The sequence below is a fragment of the Phytophthora sojae genome, assembly GCF_000149755.1.
Source record: "Phytophthora sojae unplaced genomic scaffold PHYSOscaffold_5, whole genome shotgun sequence".
Lineage (NCBI taxonomy): Eukaryota > Oomycota > Peronosporomycetes > Peronosporales > Peronosporaceae > Phytophthora > Phytophthora sojae.
The window spans coordinates 1,100,814-1,111,375 of NW_009258119.1; the positions used below are offsets into that span (position 1 = coordinate 1,100,814).

The window sequence follows — 10,562 nt, forward strand, 5'->3', positions numbered from 1 at the left end:
CCGACCGAAAAGAGGGGATGCTGCTGATGACGGACACAATTTGGATCGTATGAAGCAGCGGCAAAGTTCAGTCTTCATCGACTCAACTTATCGTTGGGTGCCTGCTCCATTCTACCAGTTGGAGATTGTGATGCTCTACGATTTGATTTCGGAGCTCTTTTTGCCAATTTGGTACGTCCTTACGACCGGGAAAACGGCTCAGGTGTACGATCGCCCGTTTCACAACATTTACGTCGGGGCAAGGCAGAAAATCTTTCCAGCGCATGTTGTGTGCGACTTCGAGTTCGCCATGATCACGTCTGTCCAGAACCAGTTTCCAGAATCCCGAATTGTTGGCTGCCTATTTCACTCCAAGCAAGCGCTCCGTCGGAAGATGATGAAGTTGAAGATCACGGAAGATGAAGTGGACTTGACCATGCGGGAGGGCTGCATTGACCGCTGACGGTTATCCGACCTATGGATATACCCTCCGAGGCGCCCACGAGGTCCGATCCATGATCAAGCGCGACTGCCAAGCGAGGGGTATTGGTTACTCCTGGTCCAACTGGACAGTTGGAAGTTCTAGAAGTACTTCAAGAAAATCTGGATCAACAAGTTCAAGCCGGAGTGGTGGAACATTAACAGTGTGAGCGAAGACATCGTAAATCGGACCAACAACCCGCTTGTACGCTAGCCTACGCTACTTCCTAAGATGGGCCGAGTTATGCGTTGTGGGAGGTCCTGGCCTTCTTCGATGACTTTGAAGAGGTCGATGACACGTGAGAGTCGATGACGAGCGAGTGCATTATCTCTGTCAACTACATTGACGTTTGTATGACGCACGTCAATTCACTTCAACTTGAAGTGGATTGACCAATCAGATTGATTTACTCTAGCACCGCATTGGGCACTGCCCAGACGGCCGGCCACAGGGCTTTTTCGAAATAAACTCACTTTCGAATTCGCATCCAACCACCTCAACGGTTTAGGCATCGCGGTCAACACTTCCTCGCGGCCTCTGCGTCTCCTACTGATCAAGCCTCACAGATACCATACAGCATTGCTGGTATCACTCGGGCCTTATTAACAAGGCCGCCATCAATTTCTTGACGAGCTAAATCATATCAATACATTGCTTTTTCCTAACCAATCGGATTCACCTTATACTCTTAGAGACCTTATATATATATCAGGTGTCCGGTATTCACGCACATTACTGTACATGAAAATCGCCAAGGTTGTCAAAACAAGCTCTTTTTTTGCTGCTGTACGCCGCTTGGTCAACTATTTTCACAATTGTGCCCCACTGAATAAGGCTGGTTTAACCATACAAATCTCTGTACTAAATTTGCATCCTTACCGATGTGGCAAATCATGTTGCAGAAACTGATCTGACATGTGAGATGACCACCCCGTCTTTATCGTCCGCAACTATAATCAATTGTCATGCCCAGCACCTCTGGCCTGCTGAGCAAGCACGTCAGAGCGATGCGGAGCAAAGGCTCGGGCTTGGTTGCTCGTGACCAGAGGCTCGACACGCATGGGATTGCTACCCGAGAGGGTCAGCAGTCACAGCGAACATGCATTAAGTCAAAAAGAAAAGAAATCAGAAACAGTGAACAGGCATTTAGTAGGAAATACATGAAATCAACACAAAGAGACGAGGACAAACACATAGGTAAGAGACACAACAGAAATAAGCAAATATCGCGCTGTGCTCATCTAGGACCACAGCGAGGCATGCATGTTAGGCTAAGGATTCATTCGCAAATACACCTCGTGTCCCGCACTTCGATCTCAACAACCAAGTCTACACTTCCTGGCCCATCGACCAGGACTCTTCACCTTAACCACCTACACTCCGGAGCCAAACACGACATCTGGTAGCACTTGCGGGGGGAAGGCTCGCCGCTGCACGGCACTTCAAGGGGAGGCATTTTCAGCTTGCGGTGTAAGTGTCACGTCGGCGTGACCAACCCAACTGTTGGGGAGACATCTGTACTTTAGTAGGGCAACCTCTTACTGTACGCTGAACGTGGGAAAGAACTGCTGGGCAGCCGTGGTGCAAGTTTGTCTTTCAACTGGCCCCGGTAACAGCCCATTAGCCCAAGTAGCTACTGTTCTAAGAAGACTGCACCGCAACTAAGTCGAGCACTATAAGTCTCGAAGCCGGTTAGTCAGTTTTTGATCTTGGTAGCCCGGCACAGCACTAACTTCGACTTGCTGTTTCTGGCCCGGTAGGGCTAGGTGATGACGAGAGCACACTCCAAGGTCCACAAGGACAAGAAAACGAAGCTGATTGGTTCGTTCCTGAGGCTTGCGGTTAACAACCCACGCAAGGCGGACAAGGCTCGGCAGGACCTCTACAACTCGATAGCGAAATCCGATCGTATTCTAGAGGCTCTGTTAAAGCAGGTCAAAACGAACAAGACTGAGCGTCCGGTGGAGAAGAAGGCCATCATCAAGCTCATTAAGGCTTCGCAACCAGACGTCCACAACGCTTTGTACCGCGTGTCAGTGTCCATTTACCAGCGTCTCCGCGAGATCGAGATCCCAGTTCCTGATTGAGCCGAAGAGGAGACCAAGGACAAGAAGCGTCACCGCTCGACCTCCATGTGCATGTTTCTTCCTTCTCATGAGTGAAGGTGCCTAAGCTAGACTCATGCTTACGCCCTAGTCTTGCACTTGAACGGGGCGGGCCGACGACGTGCTCGTCACGTCTCGATCCTTACATCCTCCCGGGTTTGACTTCACGTTGACGGCGCTTGAAGTCGTCGACGAGAACTTTCCAGTTCGAGACGTGTTTGATGTCTTTCTCGAGTTCCCACGAATATTCGTGGTCTGGAAGACCATGCCACTTGACAAGCCACTCAATCTTGCGGTTGAACTGGCGCTTGCGTAGCAGTTGCTCGATAATGTGGAGGTCTTCTCCAGTGTCTTCATCTGTGATGATGCGAGATGCTTTCGGAAGAACACGAGTCTCAACCTTGTCCGGGTTGGAGACGTAATGGCTGAGAACATCTACGTTGAAAGTAGGGTTCAACGACTTCATACTGCGTGGCAAAATCAAGACGGGCAGCGTTGTCGCTGATCATGCGCTTGATCACGAACGGACCAACTTTACGAGCCGCTAACTTTGCACGTTTGACGTCAATGTCTTTCGCAGTATGCCTGAGTGGAATACGGCGTGTATCAAGCATAACCAAATCTCCTTCCTTGAATTGGACGTTGCTACGACGTTGATCGTAGTACTTCTTTTGCGATGCTTGAGCCTTGAGTAGGTGTTCTTTGGCTTTGCCGATAATCTTGTCGCGTTCATCCTTAAAGCGGTTTGCATACTCAGACAGTCCTTGTTGTACTTGAACTGTGGTATACAGCGTAGGAAATGTTCCGAAGGGATTGCGTTCGTTACGTCCTGTGTCTACTTCAAATGGCGAAAGTCCGGTAGAAGCACTGACTGGCGTAGCGTGAGCATACTCAATCGTTCCCAACTTGGCAGCCCAGTCATCACCATGATACGAGACCATGCAACGGAGTGCATCTTCTAGTACCAGGTTTTGACGTTCGGTTTGGCCGTCAGCTTGAGCGCAGTATGCCGTTGTCATATTCAACTGTACACCCATGATCTGCGCGAAAGAGTTCCAAAAACGTGACGTGAATTTGGGATCACGATCACTGATGATCACTGCAGGCACTCCATGATGCCGAACGACATTGTCGAAGAAGTAATGAGCGATTTCTTCGGCATCATCGGTAGTGTGAACGGGACAGTAGATTGGACGCTTGGACAACTTGTCCACGACGGTCATGATAGCATCATAGCCGTCGGATTCTGGCAATCCAGTGACGAAATCCATGGAGACGCCTTCCCAACATTCCTTAGGAATTGGAATCGGAATTAGCTTGCCATTCTTCTTGGCGTTGCTGTGCTTCCAACGTGTGCAGGTTTCACAACTTTGCACGTAATCGGAAACGTCTTCATGAAGCGACACCCAGTAGTACCATTGCTTGATACGGAGATACGTACGACGAATTCCTGGGTGCGCGGCAATACTGAAATCATGAAATTGCTCGATAATCTTCGTTCTTAGACGATTGCGCTGCGATCTCGGGACACAAAGTTTCATCACTTTGGACTCCTTGTCGTCCGTGAATTGCACATAAAGCAATCCATCCTTGAGTACGTATGGATCGTGTGGAGAACGACACTTGTCTCGAAATCCGGGATCAGTGTGGTAGGCTTTGATGAACTCTTGTTTGAGATTCGAAGTCCATCCTAGCGAACTTGCGTGTTGCATTTGCACAACCGATGTGGCGATCTCTGCATCTTGAACAGGGATGTGGAGATAACCATCGGAAAGATCATGTATGGCGAGGTGACCAGCAGAAGCATCAGCCATCTCCTCTCCCGAAAATTCAACAGGCGAGAGAGCCGAAGACACCATTATCGTATTCACCTTCTGATGCTGTCTTGCACGATAGCGTGATGCAAAACTGTCACACTGCGGAGTACACGTGTGAAAGTTGATCGTATTGATAGCGGGACGCACAACACTCTATGAATCTGGAACAGTCGAGCTTTCACTGTCTGAAGTCGACAACGAAGCATTAACTGCGTGTAGATCGCACACTACTCGAAAACTCGATGTCGTTTTGTCATCGTCTGGCTCGCAAGAGATGGAGCCAATACTGGTGATGGAAACGCATTCGGAGTTGAGTCCATTGGAGGACGGGACAGTGCATCAGCTACGACATTCATCGACCCTTTCAAGTGATGAAGTGTGAAGTCGAACTGAGCAAAGAAGGTCAAGAAGCGTGCAAGCTTCGAAGAAACATTAGGGTGGTGTAACAACCACTGACATGCACTGTTGTCGGTGTAGATGTCGAAATGACGACCATAAAGATAATGACGCCATTTTTCCAACGACAGCTTAATTGCGTAGAGTTCCTTCTCGTGGGTAGGCCAATTTTGTTCATGCACACCCAACTTCTTGGAGAGGAAAGTTAACGGATGATCATGTTCGTTGTGCTTTTGCGAAAGCACTCCACCCACGCAATATCCTGAAGCATCGGTTGTCACGATGAACAGAGGAGAGAAATCCGGTAAAGCCAAGACTGGGGCGGATTGTAGTGCTGTTTTCAGTTTGCTGAAGGCGATATCATGCTCTTCATTCCAGTTCCAGGTGTTGTCCTTCTTGATCAGAGATCCAAACGGTAAGGCGATTGTCGCGTAGTTGAAAATGAAGCGACGGTAGTAGCCTGCGAGACCCAAAAACCTTTGTAATTGCTTTTGGTTCATGGGAACTGGCCAATTGGCAATCACTTCAGTCTTCTTGGAATCCACCGCGATGCCTTGGCTCGACACGGTGTGACCTAGGAACTGAACTTGATTTTGCCCAAAATGACACTTCGAACGATGACAGTACAGCTTTTCCCTGGGTAGCACTTCGAAAAGTATGCGGAGATGCTGCAGATGCTCCTTCATGTTCTTGGAAAATACACAAATGTCGTCCAAGTATACCACGATCAACGCGTATTTGCCCAATAGAAGACGTGACCAGACACCTGGCATTCCAGCAAGACCCATTGGTGCAACACACCACTGGTAGGTCTCAAAATGAGTGCGGAACGCTGTGTACTGACGACTCTTCAAGGCAACCCTCATCTGATGGTAACCTTGCGCGAGATCCAAGACTGAGAAGATGACGCATCCATACATCTTGTCAAATGTCTCGTCAATTCTCGGGAGATGAATTCAGGCGATGATCGTCTGCGAGGTGAGCCAACGATAATCAATCACCCAACGAATCGGTAACGTGGCGTTTCCCGATCGTAGCCACTCAGCTCGAGAGAGTTGTTTCCATAATTTCGGGTCCTTCTTCGGGATACTAAAGATGTTGGAGACCCAGGGTGAATCGGATAGTTCGATCCAACCTTTCTTCAACTTTTCCTCGACAAACACGTGGTTCAAACATGTGGCTCCCGTGTCTAGCATAATGGTGACACGTTTGCCCTCACACAGACCTGGCTTCCGAATCAACTCATTCCGGAGCTGGTAGTGACTGGATTGTGGCAGCATTGAGATCATTTATCTCAACAACTTCAACCGATTCTGGCTTCTCTGTGGCCAAAGTGTGAGCAGCGAACTGACATCGCTTGGTGTCAGACTGATAGCTGTTGTTCGATATGTGCTTCTGTCGATTTTAAAGTTTGAAGCACTGTTCAATCGTATGGCCAAGCTTCTTACAATACCGACACTTCTTGTGGTTGCCACTGTTGCGATTGTTGCTTTGAACAGGGCGACGATAATTGTCACGGCGTGGACTATGCACATGACCGGTGTCGATTTCCATAAGCTCAGGTTCATTGTCAGCAGGACGCTGTGAAGCCGTGTTGGCACGAGTGAATGGTGAGGAGTTGGCACGTCCAAAAGTCCTTGGATGTGTCCAACGATTCTTGTAAAACGGACCAGCACGAAAGTGCGATCTGTCATACTCGAGTGCAACTGAGAGAGCCTCAGATACCGTCGTGCAACGACGATACTGAACTTCTTCTTTCGTGGGGCTAACAAGACCTCGAATGAAGTACGTGACCTTGTCAAGCTCACTCATGTCCTTGACTTGCATGATAGCAACGCGGAATCGAGAGATGTAGTCCTCTAAGCTAGAACAACATTTTTGCTTGAGACTGTACAATCGATCTCGAAGGCGCTCCTGAAGGTCCGGAGGAACGAATTCCTTCGTGAGCTTCTGGATCAAGTCTTGGGCGTCACTGATGGAATCCCTGCAAAGCATGTACCATGCAGCAGCATTTCCCCTGAAATTGGCGGTCATCATGGCAATACTGCGCTTACTCAGATTCTCATCTTGCCAATCAATGTTCTTCGCCTCAAAGTAATGGACAACTTGGTCGAAATACAACTCAACCGAGTCGCCCATGTTTCCATAGAAGCGAGGTAGGCTTATGCCCTCAACTTTGACTTCCTTGCGTGGCGAAGTCAAAACGTCGATTAGTGCTTGTTGCTTCTGCACCATTTCAACCACATACTGGGTTTGACGGTCAGCAGACCATCCGCCAGGATTCAACGAAGTCATGATAGTGTAACTTGAGCGAAAAGCTGATTAAAGTTACGCTACGAATGCAAGCTACTAGCTACTAGAACTAGAGCTACGACGACACTGTCAACAACTACTCGAAACGCGCGCGCTTGATGCTGATGATGCGATCAACGAAGGCACGAACTTTGGTGTCGATGCGGATGACACAGGTGTTCAAGTTGTCGACGGTCTCGTAGAGAAACAGTCCAAACTCAGTCTCGATGACACGGTCAAGGTGAGTCTCGAAAAACGGAAAGAAAACTTCACGGGGGTGATCCGTCAAGCAAGTAACCTCGTACTGCAAACGGGTAGCAGCACGGATGGTGAAAGCGCGTTGAACGGCTTGTTCAATGGTGAGAATGCGACGATGTTGGTGATCTTCTTCCCACTCACGAGCAGTACGCTTAGGCATAGACTGGGAAAATACCCGAAGCTTACGCCAAAGCTTACCAGATACTCGAAAATTACGCGAACAATTCAGGAAACGCTGAAAATCACGCGGATTCTCCAATTCGGAATTACACGGGTGCTGGGGTTTAGGGTAACTACTGATTGGCTGAGCCAAAGTGTAATTGCTCTAAAACAATGCGAAAAAGTACAAAAACTTCACAAATTAACACTTAAACAACGCTACTTAGCGCTAATTCAAGCGTTGGCGCTTGGACTTGGAAATGGCTGTTTTCTGGCTGACACCCTGAATAAGTAGCTCTTCCTCTTGAGCTTCTTCAAGTGCTCTTTGACGCGAGCTCTCCTTAAGTTCACGGTCGAACACAGTAATGAGCGTATACGCACTACTTGTAAACTTAGGATGTGGCAAGCTTCTCGATAAAGTATACGCTCTGATTCGGAGCGAAAACTCCCCTCCTGAGCCTGCAGGTGGTGAGTCAAGCTTGCAAGGCGGTTTACTGCGAGTAACCCTTTAAACGAAGTCGATCTACTGCTTGTAGACTAGGTTTTGGGTTTGGTTTACCTTTTTGGTTGTTCACCTTGGTCATTCAAGGCCAAGTGAAACAAAGGTTTCCGCAATATACTAGGCTTTCGTGCGTGAAGGTGTCTAGTGAAGTGAACAGCGTTAAACTAGTACACTCCTTCGGATAACTAACCGTTAGCGAAAAGCGTAAGGCTAGTTTAGCAAAAATCGACTAGCGAAAAGCGTTGATGTCGACTATGCAAGACTTTTACGGCTAGCGAAAAGCGTTAATGCCGCTAAGTCAGAGTGCACGTAGAGAAGCAGTTAAAGCGAAAAACGATAACCCTAACCCGGAGGTTGTAGCAGTAGTCGAACTGAAGCCGAAGTAGCGAGGCGAGTCGGTTGGAGCTCTTCTGACCACTTGCCCGGCGAAAATTGACCGACTTGTGCTACCAGATGTGAGGCTTGAGCAGTAGGAGACGCAGAGGCCGCGAGGAAGTGTTGACCGCGATGCCGAAAGCGTTGAGGTGGTTGGATGCAAATCACACGAGGCGGTCCCCAGAAAATTGCCGACAATGTGCCGTCACCTCTGTGACCTGGAGTTTGTATCGGATGCTGATTGGTGGATGACTTGGATACGGCGCGGCTGTACCCGTGTGACATGGATGGCGACTGTGGGAGAGAAGTGATTTCTCGGGATGAATCCAGCGTCTGACCGCAGGTGGGCCCAACTGGCTGGAAGTGTGAATCCTGGGAGTGCACGCCCAGAATTTCAGAGAACACTCAGTCCAGCCGCGGACTTTCCCTTACGATGAGTGCCTAAAGTCTGGCGGAAAGTGTCTCTGGAGAATGTATCCCAGAGTACGCCTCATCTTGCTGTGGCTCAGAGTGCCCCAGAGGATCAAATTACCCTGAGAATCAACCCACTACTACCATGATCAAGCGCAGGAGGCCGCTAAACCCACTAAAAGTGTGGCTTTGAGGAGATACACACGAGTCTACACTGCAGCAGACTTGTTACCCAGAGTGCCGCACGGAAACCTAGAGTGCCGCACGATGACCCAGAGTTCATCTCCCTGAGTGCAGGTGACCCAGAGTTCCAAAAATGATTCTCTGGGTTTGGACCATAAATCCAGACTCTCTATACTGAACTTAAGTGTTTCCCGAGCCAACACCCAAGAATCCCCACAGTTCCCCAAGATTCCTCAGAATTCCCAGGATTTCAGAAGATGACCCTGAGTGTCATCTGGTTTTCAGGGATTCGAGTCAGTTCGAAGTCAGTCTGCAATCAAAGTGATGCGTGACCTTGAAGAACCGTTGTGGATGCGCAGACTGGATACTTTCGAGGAGTCGAGAGGGAGTCCTGCACCATACTAAACCAAGTCTAAGGACCCACAATTGGCACTTCCGACGCCGTGCGACAATGGATTCGCAAGCCGATCGCAAGTTTGGACCGCTGAACCCAAGGTATACTCAAGACAAGACATTTGACCCCAAACATAGTAAACAGAAGATATTTGCCCGAAGAAGAGAGAGAGAAAGAGAGAGAAGTAGCTGATAAAAACCAAACAGAGTTCCTTTTACCCTGTACTGCGCAAGTGACTTCGGCCAAGCCTGCCGACGGAAATCCGGAGGACCCGAGACTACGACCGCGGGACGCTAAGGGCACATCAACGGCGAAGGACAGCCGTCTGTGTGGGCTCCATCAAACTCAAGTCCAGTTAGGTGGTGACCAGCGACGGCCTTGAGCTTCCTGGGGTGATCCATCTATTCCATATCCTAGTTGGGTCACTTGCTGTGCTCGTGGTAGCCCATTTCATATTATTCCAGAGGGTATTCTGGGGTGCTAGGTAGTGTGTGAAGGGAAGGTAACTGATAGTGATTGTATTTTCCTCCTTTATTGGAGGTGGTGCGCGTTTGTGTGAGTCTCAGGGGAGCTAGACCCCTGAATTTCAGACTCGAGTGAGCCTAGTGTGTATGTGACCCACCGTCCAAGGGTCCAAAAGAATAAGTGACGGCTAGTTGAAGTGTTTGTATACTCTGTATTTGTTGGTTTTATCGAGCTAGGAGGGCATTTGGCTAAGGTGTCTTCTGAGTTCCATGTCCCAGAGGTGACTGAAATCCTGGACCCTGAATTCGTGATATTCTGGGTTTCGGGGGATCTGATTCTCTGGGTTTGCCTTTTGGTGTGGAGGTGCGTTCTGAAGTAGACGTGCGCTCCCGCACTTCTTCGAGGCTACATTTTCAACCGGTGGAGTGCCGTTCCGTCGAAGACAAACGAGCCGACAGGGATTACACAAGGTACCCACGCCAACCAAGGAGTGTGATTCTCAGGGTTTAAAGCTTTGCGGCTGCGAATCTCTGGGTCTATCTTCTTGCTGTTGACGCTCAAGTCGATTCTCTGGGTCTACCCCTGGGGAACAGTATTGGGCTGCGCTATACGAACCCCCCTGGGCGACAAAGGTATCCTCGGCCTCGCCTCAGCTGGTGCGCGTGCCCGGATTCGATTGTCGAGGATTTCACCGGAATCAAGTGTTGAAGAAGTGTTGAGTGCCCGTCAACTTCAAGCTACCAAG

General features: G+C 49.2%; 3 protein-coding genes across 3 annotated transcripts; 2 read left to right on the forward strand and 1 right to left on the reverse strand.

The window, feature by feature from the left end:
- Window positions 1-49: 49 nt before the first annotated feature.
- PHYSODRAFT_333073 (hypothetical protein) lies at window positions 50-442 on the forward strand (the record flags this gene model as incomplete). The annotated part of the gene is made up of 1 exon (XM_009530191.1): window positions 50-442. One exon carries the CDS (start codon window positions 50-52, stop codon window positions 440-442), a length of 393 nt encoding a protein of 130 aa, XP_009528486.1.
- A 1,787-nt stretch (window positions 443-2,229) lies between these two features.
- On the forward strand, window positions 2,230-2,547 carry PHYSODRAFT_333074 (hypothetical protein; the record flags this gene model as incomplete). The annotated part of the gene is made up of 1 exon (XM_009530192.1): window positions 2,230-2,547. One exon carries the CDS (start codon window positions 2,230-2,232, stop codon window positions 2,545-2,547), a length of 318 nt encoding a protein of 105 aa, XP_009528487.1.
- A 3,824-nt stretch (window positions 2,548-6,371) lies between these two features.
- PHYSODRAFT_404238 (hypothetical protein) lies at window positions 6,372-6,917 on the reverse strand (the record flags this gene model as incomplete). The annotated part of the gene is made up of 1 exon (XM_009530193.1): window positions 6,372-6,917. A coding segment is annotated over one exon (546 nt), but the record flags the coding sequence as incomplete, so codon positions are not given.
- Between the last annotated feature and the right edge of the window lie 3,645 nt (window positions 6,918-10,562).